This window comes from Lampetra planeri, unplaced genomic scaffold (genome assembly GCF_965212315.1).
Source record: "Lampetra planeri unplaced genomic scaffold, kcLamPlan1.2.h2 scaffold_2210, whole genome shotgun sequence".
NCBI classification, from domain to species: Eukaryota; Metazoa; Chordata; class Hyperoartia; order Petromyzontiformes; family Petromyzontidae; genus Lampetra; species Lampetra planeri.
The window spans coordinates 1-15664 of record NW_027614980.1 but is presented as its reverse complement, the minus strand read 5'-3'; the positions used below and the strand labels follow the sequence as shown (position 1 = coordinate 15664).

The 15664-nt window shown below is 46.0% G+C and overlaps 2 protein-coding genes across 2 annotated transcripts; one reads left to right on the top strand and one right to left on the bottom strand.

The window, feature by feature from the left end:
* Positions 1 to 211: 211 nt before the first annotated feature.
* On the bottom strand, positions 212 to 5802 carry DLEC1 (DLEC1 cilia and flagella associated protein; the record flags this gene model as incomplete). The annotated part of the gene is made up of 22 exons (XM_078623343.1): positions 5713 to 5802; positions 5463 to 5600; positions 4677 to 4842; positions 4181 to 4269; positions 3913 to 4025; positions 3744 to 3834; positions 3569 to 3656; positions 3303 to 3476; positions 3097 to 3233; positions 2919 to 3011; positions 2751 to 2841; positions 2523 to 2676; positions 2195 to 2402; positions 2033 to 2112; positions 1753 to 1915; positions 1566 to 1659; positions 1294 to 1424; positions 1063 to 1215; positions 860 to 990; positions 611 to 773; positions 428 to 538; positions 212 to 333 (listed from the first exon to the last, which is right to left on the bottom strand). Coding segments are annotated over exons 1-22 (2780 nt in total), but the record flags the coding sequence as incomplete, so codon positions are not given.
* Positions 5803 to 7516: 1714 nt separating this feature from the next.
* On the top strand, positions 7517 to 15230 carry LOC144740490 (1-phosphatidylinositol 4,5-bisphosphate phosphodiesterase delta-1-like; the record flags this gene model as incomplete). Its single annotated transcript, XM_078623342.1, has 8 exons — positions 7517 to 7547; positions 10265 to 10423; positions 13211 to 13439; positions 13532 to 13661; positions 13836 to 14064; positions 14152 to 14353; positions 14865 to 15009; positions 15078 to 15230. Coding segments are annotated over exons 1-8 (1278 nt in total), but the record flags the coding sequence as incomplete, so codon positions are not given.
* Positions 15231 to 15664: the final 434 nt, after the last annotated feature.

Here is a 15664-nt window from a genome sequence, read left to right as displayed (position 1 = left end):
TAGGAATCGCCGTTTCGTTGGTTAATAATAACTGCTTGACAACAGGGCTCTTCAAAATGACGTCATCTCCAAAGTTGAGCACCAACGCAGAGGAGCTCTGATCATCCGGGGGACAACTGCAACATCAGACACATCTTTTCAATATCAGTTTCCTTCGGTGGATAGTTTGAGCGAAGCTAGCTGCTGGTTGGTTAGATGAAGATTACTATACCAGACACCGGGCAGCGAGTAGGATACACGCAGGGTCTTTGTTCTGGGGGCCCCAATGTGAAGAACAAGAGGAGAGTTCATCCCTTCCACCTCACAGAGAGCAGACACATCACTCAGCTCCAACTGGAGGAAGGAGAGCAACAGACAGAGAGGCTTGAACACGCTCTCACGTCCTGAATGAATCCTTGTCCTGGGAGACACGTTACGTTCTGGTTACCTCTGTGTGAGAGGTGAGGTGAACCCCGACCTCTGTGCTGGCATTGGGCCCCAGAGTTCCAGATGAGGGTTCAAAACTGACTGCGCACAGCGCAGCCTGCTGGCCCTGGAGCTGAGCCTGGAGGGAGAAGACCTTTAACAGATCCCACTGAGACGATTTGTTACCAACACTTCCTGATCGCACACGCCAACGCACCATCCAGGAGAAGTTGGACGGCAGTGTGGTTTGGTTGACCAGAGTGACAGAGCCCACCGCAGGAATTCCAAAGTAGAGTTCAGTGAGGTCCAACTTGGGGCTTAGCAGACTCACCTGAGGCGACTGCACGTCAGCTCGTAACGACAGGTGACTGGTAAAACACAAGACAACAGAACGGTACTCCTCCGCCTGACTCCGAGAGAAGGTGATGATGAACATAGCTGATGGGACCCCGACCATCCTGTTCCGTTCTCCACTGTCAGTTCCAGCTCAGTTTCAAGTTTCTGGCAGAAATGGGGCGTGAAGAGGACGTCCACAGTGCAATTGGCCAGGGGGGGCAGCACACCACTGGCTGGCTTCACTCGTATCTAAGGACAAACAGAAACCACTTGCAGCTGACTGAGACGATTTAGAGTGAACATGTGCTCAGCCCTCCTTACCTGTCTGTCCTGATGACTCTTATGCACCTCTTCCAGCGTCCAGGAAGCCTCTAGATGGGTGGTGTTGGTGAGGACCAGCGTGGCTGTAGTCTGCTCGCCAAGCCTCAGCAGCCCAAAGTCCAAACTGGGCACATTGACGGTCACTATGGCCCCCTAGGTAAAAGAAATGTGCTGCTCAGCTTCTATGCTCAAAGAAGCTTGTCATGGAATTTTAGACGTGGTCAGTCTCACCTTGAAAGAAACCTCCAACGCCAAGGTGACGGGCCCGTGGTGATGCTCGATGTGGCAGACTAGACGCGTCACAACCCTCTCTGGTTTCCCTCCAGTCACCATCAGTTCAAAATCAAAACACTTGTTCACCTCTGGCCCCAAACGTATCAAAGAATTGTCAAATTAGCCACTGAACCAATATGTCAATCCAAGTAAAAACCTCTTTCTATGAACATCATCTCTGCTGTGAGCTTCTAGCTGCACCGAATACTGCGTTGTGCTGTGTACCTCACCAATTCTACCAGTAGAGGGCTCTACTTCTATGATGTGGCAGCCGATCATCCTCTCCCAGTGAAAAGAGATGCAGGTTTTGCTGTAGTTCCACATCTGATACCCACAAGAAATAACACATATTACTCATGAATGTACCATTCACATATGGATTTGACACAATATAACTGGCTTGAGCAACATAAGTACCGTAAACCTCTTCCGGGTGGTTGTAAAAATGTAAAGTTCCCCAGGGATTAATATTGCATAGGGCTCCAGTAGGACCTGGTATGGCTCTGTTGACCCCTTGACCTCTATCTCCATGCCGATGACATCGCTCACCTTGGAGCCAGTGCGCACAGGCTGAAGGACGCTACATTTCCCATCCGGCCAGGAGACACAAAGAAATACTTTATGAAAAAACACTGTGCCAAGGAAGTTCCTGGGAGCAGTGACGGAGTACTGTGATGTTATTTTTCAACGTCTTTACCCCTCGTCACAGGGCTCTTCAGGTGGCAGCTGGGGGGTGTCTCTTAGGATGAGATGACAGACACTGTGATAATCCTGCAACTATAGAAGATCAAGACAATTTAATGATCCATATGAGAGGAAGGATGTCCGCCGGTGTACTTAAGTCAAGTTGAAGAGGGACTTCTCGTATGTTGTACCTCCTTGGACAGAAGGTGAGCAAGAATTCCTGATCCTGGCAGGGGGCTAGAACGCCTGATTGGGGACTGATGTGGAAAATGTCATCTTTGGCCAGGTGGAAGTGGACATGGGACACTTCTGGAGTTTCCCCTGGGCGCGGAGTGTGCAGGTTGGGCTTTATGATCTGCCAGGTGAAAGGCAGCTCCAAGTGTCTTCACCCGCAGACACAGACAGAAAGATGGAACACATGTGATGTTGTGGTGTTTCAGTCTGACAAACGATGCAACTTCATGTGTCGGCTGAGAAGAGAGAGATCGGCCCGTAGCGCTTACACGTTGTTTCTGATGACAAACGCCTTCTGCTGCACAGACTCAGGGTTGCATGGACCGACGTGGACAAAATGATCTGCAGTGAGGTTGAGCACGTCTCCCGCCACGGGAGTGTCCTCCCCAGACACAAGCTCAAGAGCAATCCTCTGGCCCTCACCTATGAGACACAAACACAAAGTGGTACAGCGGTATGATAGAGGCGGTTTCGATAAAGTAGCCAACAGAACTGACCTCTGACTGAGATGTCTTTGACCTGGCAGTTGTCACAGACAACGGTGAAAACCTGACTAATCTCCTCAGCCGTGGTGGGAAAGAAAACCACCTGCAAACACACACAAGACACAGTCGGCTGCACAGAAGTCGACGTTGAAACTACGGCTGGAGGACTTTTTTTTGTACCTCTACCACAGTGGCCTCTCCTGGCTGCAGCCCAAACACAGACGGGCTGACAGCGAAGGGCGGCTGCTCCGAAAAGTACGTTCTCCCCACGGACTACAGAAAAACGGGAAAAGCAGATCCCGTCAACTTCGTTTTGTCGAACATGTGAAAAGCAGATGCCTCGCAAACAGACGTTTACCCTTAGGTTGGAGGGAGGCCACTGGTTCTTGGGGATAAAGCAGAAGGTCCCAGAACTGAGACCAACATTTTGGCATCGGAACTCAACAAATTTTACTCCTCCAATCAGACAATAACCACAGTCCAGGACACTTGGCACTGCAATTATTCAGAGTACATGTTGGAACAGGGTCATATGAGGCATTTTCAAGGTAAGTGGAGACTCACGGGTGAGTACAGGCGGGGGGCGATGTGCCTCAATGGGCACCACAAGCTTGTGCTCTGCCTGCGTCTCCACCACGATGAAATCCTCATAGTCTCCCAGGGAATCTGGCGCAAAACGCACTGCGTATTTGCAGCTCATCCCCGGAGCCACGACACTGCCATCGCCAGGGAATCGGTCTGCAAAGACAACCGCAGTAGTTGGTCCAAATTTCATATTTGTTCGTTAGCAGCAGCGCAACAGTCCAGCCAGAGCCGAAGACGGCGCTCACCCAGGCTGATGGAGAAGTAAGGCGTGGTAGGAGGGATGACTCGCAGGTTGCGGCATGAGGAGGTCATGTTTTCCAACTCCAGTGTAATCTAAGGGTCAGACAAAGTGTGTGACAGCTCATCATCAGTGGCCGTGGACAAATAAATACGATTTTCATATGGTAGTGTCAGGTATACCTCATAAACATCTCCCACACTGTATTCAGAGAAGAGGAGGACAGGAGGATTTGGTAAGAAGACTGGAACAGGATCATCATCATCATCGAGGCTGATGTTTAAAAAAAAACCCACACACATTCAAATTCATGCGCACAAAAACAAAGCTGATTCCCTGTGTTATTTGTACCCCTGTTTGTTCATTTTCTCCCCCTGCTCGGTCTTCAACACTTTGGAGCGGATCAGGGATGAACCACCCCGTCGTGCGCTCGGAGGCAGGAAGCGTGGATTGTGTAGAAAGTTCTGTGTGTTGCGTAGATTGGGTCGTTTTTTTAAGCCTTCTGCCCACTCGTCTGCGTCTGGCTTCTCCTTCCAGGTTGATCTGGGTTTGGTTGACTTAGAAGACACGCAGGGCCGTTACTGATCTGAACTGAACTGAACTGAATTAGACTCCTCACCTTGCTGGGTGTTTCCTTCACGTTTGAGATACATGAGGTTGAGTCCAGAGTCATGCACTCTGACTCCTTCGTTTCAGAGTGAATCTTTTCTGGACAGCGGACGAGCAGAGTACCGCCACCGTCTGCCCTGGTAGCTCGCATTGTGGACACAAAGGTGGGTCTGGCAGGATTTTGTTTGACTGAATGGAGAAGAAGAATGAGAACCGGCAGTGACCATACGAGAGGTCTCAAAGACGGTCAGACACCTGCTTTTGGTGCTTTCATCTGTGTCTTCGGGCTGGTCAGGTAGTCCTGAGGGGATATCAGGCCCTTCCTTTTGAGAAGATTTCCATCAACACACCAGGAAAACAGTGATTTTACTGAAAATGGACCAAAATGACCAGGTTATAACATGCCAACGCTTTCTGCAGTAAGTCAGTAAAAAGACTGATTACAGTTGAGCATTCACTAAGATAAAATATGATCACAACACAACAGAGCATCAGATGTTCCTCACCTGTCAGGAGGCCCTCGTAATCAACAACTAGGGCCTCATCTCCCAACTCCCGTTTCATCTTCTTCAGGGCTTCGCTTTCTTTGGCTGCAGCTTGAGCTCTGGCCTGAATTATATGAGCCTCCAACATGTCTGCTTCTTTTATACACTCGGTGTACTCACGATGGGCCTGAAAACAGTTTCCACAGTCAGAAACATCTTCATATTGCTGTACAGTGCAGTGTTTCAGTTGCTCCAAGACAACTTTTATCGGGGGAAACATTTACCACTAACAACGGACCAACGGCATCTGTGGAAATGCTCTCATCTATGGGCACATGAGGTAGGTTGCCACATCTTGTCTTGTGTTTTTTTGTGATTCAGATACACTTAGTTTAATTTAAAATGTAATATTGTCTGACCCCCCTCCAAACAAATCATGACTGTGTTTTGAAGTTTCTGCATAACCCAAACATAAAAGTCAATTCATTTCCGTGTGTGTGTTTATACTCTATGACAACTCATACTCACATGACATTTCACACTAACCAACAATACACACACCTATATATATAGATATTTTTTTTAATTTTTTTTATTTAAAATATGACAGAGGCGATATAATTCAATGTAATGTAATATAATATAATATAATATAATATAATAATATAATATAATATAATATAATATAATATAATATAATATAATATAATATAATATAATGTAAACTCCCTATGCAAATGCATTACCCTCATCTATTTACATGATTCTTTCTTTTTCGTTTTTAATAGGTGGCCTTGTCAGTGTTACCTGCTGCAGCTCTTCAACATATCGGTCCTGGAAACTTCCTCCTCCGGGTCTTGTCTTCGTCAGGTTGGACACAACGTCTTTCCCAGCGTCTCTTGTGTAGAGATCCTTGAAAATGCCGGCTAACACATGAGAGATGTCCTGCGGAGGAGAAATCTTTTATGTTTTACTCGCTCGTCAGGGGTGGGGTGTGTGTGTGTGTGTGTGTGGGGGGGGGGGGGGGGGGGACTTCCAGGTGTGTGCTGCGACCCACCTGGGATTTCCCTGAAGCTGGTCTGTGATGGCTCGTCGACGGATCCAACCGTGTTGTTTGTCTCGTCTCTTCCAACATGTCCGGTTCCATGGTGCGGGACGTTTTGAAACAACCCCACAGGCACACCGAGTATCACTGACGTAATATAATATACAATATTCACACGCAGACCTGCAGCTAAACGCTTTTGTTGACGATAAAGTCAGTCGCTAACTTTTGAGCACCTGAGCAGCTAAGTGTGTGGCATCTACGGTTGTCATAGCAACCATCAGCCGCCCATGCGCCTTCCATACCCGGAAGAAGATCACATGACAAAAATAAAATACACTAAAAAACCCCCACTTATAATATCCAATACCCTAAGAACAGACAGATATAATGAAATATTACTACTGTTTTAAATACCAATGTACCAAAAAAACGGAAACAGAAAATAAGTTTTTATTTTTATATAAAATGCATGTTATTGCAGGAGTATTACATGGGAAGCCTTTCCTGTTTGCCATTAGGGTTTTAAAAACAAACAAACAAACAAAATGCCTGTAAAACTAGTTTGAAAATTCTAAATAACACATTCACTAAATGACTAATTCAAGGATGACCATCACATACTGATGCAGACATATTTTCAGTTAAAACGCAGAAGCATAGATGATGACAACACAGTGACAAATGAAGGAGAATGAGCCATGCACCACTTTGTGTGCATTCTGTAAAAAGTTCCATGTTTGAAGTAACTCATCTTTACATAACAAATCACGACAATTAACTTGTGCACATAATACCAAATGTCCCTCTGATCAGTTCATGTGCTGCCAATGTGGAGATTTCAAAGAGACAATTGTGGAGCCCACTCTGTAGCTCCACGTGGTTTTGGCCAGACAAAGCTGTTTTTTCACAAGACTTGTTCCAGCACGAGAGTTCATCGGACAGAACTGGCTGGCTGACGCTGATAATAAAGGGGCACAAAGAAGGATCTGTCTTGGACATTCTAATCATGATTCAAGAACAGGAGCGCCTGTGTCTGATGAACAAACAGTCTGGAGCTGTTTGGAGCTTGGAGAAATGAAAGGAAAAGAAAGGAAAGGAAAAGGGTCAAATACTGACCCAAAGGGGTTTTTTGTTGTTGTTGTTGCTGGCTGTGTTCAAAAGATAGCCGATGCACCACAGCCCACTGTTTTGAGTTTTAAATTGTTGTTTTAATACATACTTTGGTGCTGTACTGACACTCGGGCAGGAAATGAAATGAGAAAAGGTGCCTTTCCTGTCAACTTCAAGTGTAAAAATAGGTAAAACCACACCTCAGATTATAAATGACAGGTCTGGACAAGATTAGGGCAACACCCAACAACAAACCCAACAAACCACACCTCGACCTCCAGTAATCTATTAATCTGTTCAAGCATAATTACTCCATAATAACTCCATAATCTTATCAGTGTTCACTCTCAACGTAATTCAAGTGTTTATTTTCCGACAGCGCTGCTTGAATTCCATCAAAAGGTGCAGTTTTCCACCCCAGAGAGCTGAATGAAAGTCACAGGAGCACACACTGCTGTGTACTTGTCAGACTGGTGCTGCGGTGGGTGGGTGTGGACTGAGCGTGCATAAGAGCCTGCATGGCTTGCACCAACTGCACTGTGTGGGTCGAGTCAGAGGGAGACGAGCAGGATTCTTTCCAGTTCTAGGAGCTGCTGAAAAGTTTTATGATTGTAATAATTGTTATCATATAGATGAGTTAACTCTCGGGAGGAGAAGTGGACTTCAACCTTACACATGGTGAATTATTTGGTTTGAGAACAGAATGGAGGCAAATGGCACTGCTGGGAGACATGGTGAGTTGCTAATGTCTGTTGAATTAAAACTATCCTAAACTAAACTAATCCTATACTAAAAGAGAATGGAGATGACACCACACACTCCGTTGCTGGGGAGGGCAGAAATCACTGCTTTGTCAGTTGTTATTTGGTGGCAGAGAAACACTTCATTCACCCAAACCGCCGTATACTGGTATTTGTGATTGTGGCAGTTTTGTGTGGTGTGACCTTTCTGTTTCTAAGTTCACTTTCAAACAACTACAGGCGTTATTTCTCATAACAAACAAAGAGTTTGTTTTACAGAGAAGAATGACATATTTGTGTGGATTAGGTGTGTCTACATATGCCCAAACCCTCGAAATTCGAATGGGCCATTTTGAGCATAGTTGCATTTTCACCGTGAGATGGCGCTATTTCCCCCAAATGAATCGTTACCTCCTCCAATGTTGCTTGGAATTCAGTGGTTTCAGAGTTTGGCGGAGGGCACCTAAGTCTAATATTGTGTACTGCATCCTTAATAACAAGTACCTTACTTCAGCCATACTGTAAAGCCATAAACATCTAAGAGGAACCACTGACTCCTAAGTTAAAAATGTGTTGTTCTTCTGAAGACTTTGTTCACAGCTATAAAGTCAATTGTAAAGAGGAAAAGCTGTCAGTTTTCATTGGGCGTGAGATGGAGGAGGGAAGAAACAAATGTTTTTATATGATACCAGCATGTTTTTGAGAACTGGACATGTGACCAATTACCAGATCAGATATCTCCCTCTGCAGTTTCTGAAGCCGTCTGGTCAGCAGACATCCAGCTGCTAGGACAGTAAACTAGTGTTTGGACCCGCCCCATGAAGGGGGCCGACCAGCTGCATGTCTGCTCCCACACTGTGCAAACATTTAAACGACTGCACATATCCATTGTTCATGTCTAAGAAAGGAAAAGACGTAAGACGTGATGTCTTGTTTACATAAACAACCGAAAAGGACCAAATCGCAGGAGCTGGTTTTCCAGGAAAAGGCGAAAAAGTTGCGCAGGAAAACGGAAAACGGCTCGGTAAGACCCCGTATGCGTGGAATACACACACACACACACACACACACACACACACACACACACACACACACACACACACACACACCTCAGTGTTTACATAACTGTGGTAGCATCTTGACAGTGGCAACAGGAATCTCTGCAAATGTGTATTCTTGCAGAACAAAGCTGCTTGTGTATAGTTGCTGGGAGTGAAAATGTGAGGTGATGTGAGAGCTCAGGAGGTTTTATGTGGTCTGATTCACCGCCTGGAGCACTGGATTCCTTCTTTCAGCTGGGGTGACTGCTCAGTGGAGACAACAGTGTCATTTGAACGACAGGGGACAACAGGAATGGCTGCAGGGGTCTGTCTTCTTCAGCTTGTGGCTCATATTCTGTCCGGCACACTGTCACGATTAAAAGGTTTATGGGACTCAAAGCCAGTGAGCTCACACAGCAGACAACACACACAGCTGATGTTGTGATGTCTTAGCTGCACATGTGACTAAATGAGTCATTGACTTCATTTTTTATTATACATCTGTAACACACCTGTATACAAACACCAGCATTCAAACGCGTATCAGATCAGAGTACCTGACTTAACTTCCATTTCCATCCCACACACCCTGTAACAAGACAAAGTTCACTGGAAAAAAAAAAACCTGTCTCATATCAGGTATTCACATGCGCACATCAAGAATGTTTTGTAACAAATGCATCTGTGACCAGTCACAGTGTCTGTTCTGCTGCTATTGTGCAACATGTGAACGTAGTAAATGTTTCATGTGGGTAACATTATACTGTGTCTGTAAAGGTCTCTCTCCAGCTGACTTTTTTTTTTTTTCGAACTGATCAGAAACGATCGGTTCATTGGATCTCTCTGACTAGAAAAGTGTGTGAACCCTCATCAATACCTCAAAGGCCCTGTTATCCTAGATGTTCTCCCCGCCGTCTACTAGCCTTGACTTGCCTCTGAGGGCGTTGCCACTCTCCTGTGCGTTCGACTAACTTCTGCATCTTAAACTGCTGACTAAGATAAAGAAAAGGAAGGAAAGTTGGTTCATTTTTCGTAGTATGGGAAGTGACACGTACATTATTTGTGCACTAAAAACATGTGCGTCTTCTTCACGGTCAACATGATAACATATCAGACAACTGCAAACTGCCGCTGTGAAGTGAGGGAGTGGGGTCCTCGGAGGGTCTGACCGAGCAGAGGCGGCGGTGAGGATCTTTCCATGCCCGCAGTGAGGTCACAGACTCATAGGCAGCCTTTGTGAGTCTTTGGCACCATCTAGGAAAAAATGTCTGTAATGTTGTGGTTCTGCCCACGGTCCTGACACGGTCCCAACTGAGTTGAAGAGAAAGACGCTGTCCCCAGATGCCCTGAGCTCCCTGAAGAGACGCAACTTATAGGCTGTGTGTTACATATGATGGCCGACATACACCGGCGAAACACTCGCCTTGTCTCAGTGGAACTGATGGAAAACAAATAAATCTGCTGGTATTGTCCTGGAGCCCATTGTAGTTTCACCGTTATTGGACAGACGCCACACAGAGAGACTTCATCAGACCATCGCTTCACCTGGCTGACATGCTGCTAGTACTTCTCATCTGTTGTGCAATGTTCCATAAGAAGTGTATTCACCCAGAAAACAGCATATGTGCCGGTTTAATCTGGTTCCATTAACTGTGTTCTACACTGTTGCAGGTTTGGAGGGTGACGCAGATCTGCAGTTCCTGCTTATCGGCGGCGTGCTGCTGAAGGTCCGCTCCAGCTCATGGAAGAAGAATCGCTACTACAAGCTGCAAGAAGACTGCAAGACCGTGTGGCACGAGTCCCACAAGGCATTCAAGAGAAACCAGACGTGTGAGTTCCGTCTTATCTAGTTCCTGTGAAGCTTTCTCACCATTTTTTTTACCAATCCTGCTGCTCAGATCTTGCTCACCACTCAAACCCCACTAGTCATTGAGAATGGAAACTACCCAAATAGATACTTGTGGCGTGGCCAGACTGGAAAATACTAGTGTGCATCCTGACTTTGTTTGTCCATGCGAAGGAGATTATTTTCCTCCTGGTTCAGTTCTCCGCTGTCAGGATGTGAGTGTCCTCTCAAGCCCTTGTAGGCCTGACTTGACTCCGGCTGCTGCTACTGGGCCTGATAACCTTTGACCTGAAGTGTTAACCTTGAACAAACACACTTCCTTCTCTACATACACACCCTGGCGAGATAAAGTCATGACGTCTTGTGAATCAGGTTGTTGTTTACAAAAGCACAACTATGGGGAGATTTAAATAGTTCATGCTGGCTTGTTTACAGATATGTTTGCTGAATGATTTATTGTCAGAAAGTGGGACGGTAGCACTTTGTCCAATTACCACTAGGCTTTATTCATTGTCACGCTGTCCAATGAGTTATTAAGGTATATAATATAGAGATATTTCTTAGTGGGAAGTCATATAAAGCACTGCTATGGCTGTGGGTTGAGTTCATCTCATTACTCCCACAGATACCACGTTTCCACCAAAGACGTTCACGGGTCAGTTTAGAGTGGGCGTGCTGATCTTGAACCAGTCTCCTACACTTTGACTATGACCAGCAAACACAAGCAAACAAAAAAAAAAATGGCGCTAGCGTAGGGTCCAGACTGCCTCTTCCAACGAAGCAAAAGGAGAACCAGGGCCATGTTTATGATGGTATTGTTACTTTTGTAAAAGCTGCTGTAAAACACATAACACTTAACAAGAACACGATGGTCAAACTATTTCTTTTCTATTTGTATTTCTATTTTCTATTTTCACCCATGTAGATATTAAAATGGTTAATCAGAGCAAGAGAGAAACAAGATTCCCAAGTTCCTCAAAGCAGAATTCTACTTGTGGGTGCTATTGAAAAACTATGTGTAAGGGCAGTCCTGCTGCATGTCTGTGGTACCAATAAATCTTTCATACTGACTGACAGGGACGCTCAGTCCCAGTTTCCGTACAGGTGTTGTTAGAGGTGTTAGCAGTTAGCTGTGTGCACAGCCACATCTATTTTTAGGCCAGGTGAAGGGATGGCAGCACGCTCAATTATCTCTCCCACTATTTTCCTGTCCTGAAAATGTATTTGAAGTTGTGTTTGTTAAACAGCATCACTCTCACAGTAACTGATAGATAAAGAGATAGAGTGAGATAGAGTTTAACCTTTTTAACCGAGGTCATGTGTGGACCGGCACACGCCACGCTGACATGGCAAAGGATCCCTCCACACCAGCGGAAATGATCCTCTTTACTTGTGAATATCATCTGTCTGTGGAGAAAAGGCTTTTCCAAACATGTACTTTGTTGAGCCGGCCCATTAACCTCTTTTATCGGTTTCATCTGGTATTCAAGCAATGCCAGCCTGACACGGATGACGTGACACTGGCATTGTGTGCTTCATCTCTCCAGGTGGGAGTTTCTGAAACAGGTCCAGGTTCGCAGGCCCGGACCCCCTCACAGCGGCGTGTTGGGCTGGGGATAACGTGTTTGCATAGTCTGAACAAACACTCCCCTTCTGCTGAGCGGCTCCGTGGTATTTTGTTCATCCAGCAGTCAGCTGAGCACACACCACCCATCCCGGGGCGTGTTTCACCACACCACCCACCCGCGGCTCAGTTTTACTTTTCCGCCAGTCTGACCTTTATATTTACTGAGAGAGGCAGATCCCTCCAAGAACAATAATCAAAGTCAAAGTCAACTTCATTGTCAAATATACTGTATATGTGTGATATACGGCATAGATGAAATGACGGACCTCTCAACACACGGTGCAAAAAAGTGCATAAATTAAACTAGTACTAAGTGTAATATAAATAGTGCAATAATTTAAGAACTAACTTGATAAAAGTACTAACTAAATTAGCTAAATTATCATTAGACTCATGCAGAGGCTTTGTTCGTGGAGCCACAGAGATACAACATCCGGCCTTTGTGTTTTGTTACAAGGGTGGTTGTAGTTTTTTAGTGTCATTACTTCATGCATGGATCGTGTGTGCTCTTCCGCTCCTAAAGCTGTCCGACAATAGAGTCGGCCCCCCGTGTATGGCTGAAATGTACATGCAGTGCGTGATGATTTGCGTAGGTATTTGTCAGAACAAACCAACGTTGTGTTAGCGTTGCCTGTGTGTGGCGCAAAGAAGATCAAATAAGGGCAGATTTCAACAAACCCTTTCATGCTAGTGGAATCTCAGTGGAATGTGTTGGGTTTGCCAAAGAACTCGAGCGCTCGGCAGACAGCAAGAAAATGTCTCAGAGAGCGTCTCAGTGCTGGTCTCAAAGGGCTCTTAAAGTGAAAACGTTTTGTTAAACAAACCCACCCAGTTCTAAACTTTGGATGTGCTGTGGAAGCTTTTAATTTTCCACTGGCCGTCGAAGGAGTTTGAAATGGCATTCTGCTGCAAGCTTTGAAGGCCACAGAGAGATGAGCTTTGACACAGAAGCAAACGCTTTCCTGTTGATAAAGCCCTGGCACACTGTTGGCGTTGTCCATCAGAGCTAGCAGCAGACGCAAGGAAGGAAGTACGCTGTGTGTCTCTGCCCACCACACAGAAGAGCGTTAATGATGAGAGGCTGAGATACTCGTATCTCAGTGCATGCGGTACGGTCTAACACACCTCTGTCTGTCACCGACAGTCTCCATCGATGACATCGACGCCGTGCGTAAAGGTCGTCAGTCCGAGGGGCTTCACAAACACACCGATGCCAGCGAGGAAGAGCGGTGTTTCTCCATCATCTTTAGGGGCCGTAAGAAGGCTCTGGACCTGATGGCAGACAACGAAGAGGAGGCAAAGCAGTGGGTGAAAGGTCTGGAGAAGATCATCAGCAACATGCGCAACCTCAGCCGTCAGCAGAAAAGCGAGCAGTATCCTTGACGACGAATCCATTTGTGAAGTGTGCTGACAAATGCTTTGTATTAAGCCGATTAGACATAGAGAGTTCTTACATCTACATCAGCTGGATCATCAACTGCATGCGGAAAGCAGACAAGAACGAGGACAACAAAATGACGCTGAAGGAACTGAAGCATTTCCTGCGGCAGATCAACGTTGAGGTGGACGACACTTACGCAGAAGACATTTTCAAGGTGTGCTCTCTTAGACAGTTCATTTATTTAGTACTATTGTGTACAGTAAATTAGCCTCTCTGGCTTCATGAAGGTGCTGGCTCATGAACTCTCTTGCCCTCTAGTGGCTTGAGTTGTGAAATGTAAAGATTGGACCTGTCATTTCTCGCGTCTCATCATTTTGATGCTGCACAGAAATGTGACCAGTCCAATTCAGGCTCGCTGGAAGGCTCCGAGATCAAGCACTTCTACGACCTGCTGACCCAGCGGGAGGAGATCGATGTCATCTACGAGAAGTACACCGGAGCAGAAGGTCAGATGAGCGCTAGAGACCTGCTGAACTTCCTGCTGAACGAGCAGAGAGAGCAGGCGTCCATGCAAGATGCTCTGAGGCTGATTGAAAAATACGAGCTGGATGAGACAGGCAGGTTCACCCTCAGGATGACTATACACACACACACACACACTGAAAGAAACAGACGATGATCACCTCATCTCTCTGTTCCCTCAGCCAAACAGAAGAAACACATGACCAAAGACGGTTTCCTGATGTACCTGAACCATGAGGACGGCTCCATCCTCAACCCGGCTCACAAGCACGTGTACCAGGACATGACCCAGCCCCTCAACCATTACTACATCTCCTCCTCACACAACACGTACCTAATGGAAGACCAGCTGAAAGGGCCCAGCAGCACAGAGGCCTACATAAGGTAACAGCAGGGACTTAATGGTACAATTCCTGGGTAGATTTTGTGTTTACCTGCAATAAAAGTGGAGCTCAAACAAATATATCTCACTCTTTGGCATCATCAGCCGAATCGTCAGTCTTGGTATTGGTTCAGAGATAATCTCCAGATGGGTGAAGAGCAGACAGGCAGGTTCTGAATCCAAACCCAGAATAGCTCCACAAACAAGAGGAAGCCGATAGTTGGAATCTGGAATGGAGAAAAAAAAAGGTCAGGAAGACAGGAAAGCAGATGGAAAAAGCACAAGCGGAAATACGTAAAAGTCTATTTGATAGATTTTGGGTCGGAATGATGGTCAGCAGGCGGGAACAAGCAAAGGAGACACACACACACACACACACACAGGGGGAGTGACAGAAGACAAAGGGAGCGAAGATCAGTAGGAAGGTGTGGGGGGGGGTGAACAAGGCTGGATTGACCTGAGATTAGTGGTGCATGGTTCATGGACGTCATGAGGGGTTTCCCTTTCTCGTAGGGCTCTGATGAAGAGTTGTCGTTGTGTGGAGCTGGACTGTTGGGACGGAGCCAACGGAGAACCTGTCATTTACCACGGCTACACACTCACCTCCAAAGTTCTCTTCAGAGACGTCATCAAAGCCATTAAAGATTATGCATTCAAAGTACGTGAGACTCTGCATTTCAGCGTGGTACGTTCATAGAAGTAATCTCTGTTGGCCTCGGTTTCCAGACATCCGACTACCCAGTGATCCTTTCCCTGGAGAACCACTGCAGCGTGGAGCAACAGAAGCTCATGGCCCACCACCTGATCTCCATCCTGGGTGACGCCCTCGTCTCCAAGCCCCTTGGAAGCACCATGCCCAGCAGCTTCCCCTCACCTGAGGTACGTCGCTAATCCTCCAGACCTGCAGAAATGCATTTCGTAATATCAGCAGTGTGTGCAGGCTGACTGGAGGCAGCCTGTCAAATAAACACCAACAGGAAGACCACACCTAAACATTCCACCTCCGGAGATTTTGTCCATGAAAGGAAATTGATTTATACCACACATTTTCCATCACAGGGCATATTATCACTACAAGTTACAGACTTCAAAATGATGAAAACAAATTCAAAAGAAACATTATCCCCAACAGGAGAACATTAACTGCAGCATTGTTGTATTATACGGCCTCAGCGTTATCAAGGTGTACCAATAAACTGGAAATCGGCTATCTCTTTGCTCCTTTCACCTTCATCTTCATCATTATTATTTATGTCAAATCCCTTTTCAGTCTCCTCTGAGCTCTAGTTGAGTGTGAATTGTAGCAGCCATTG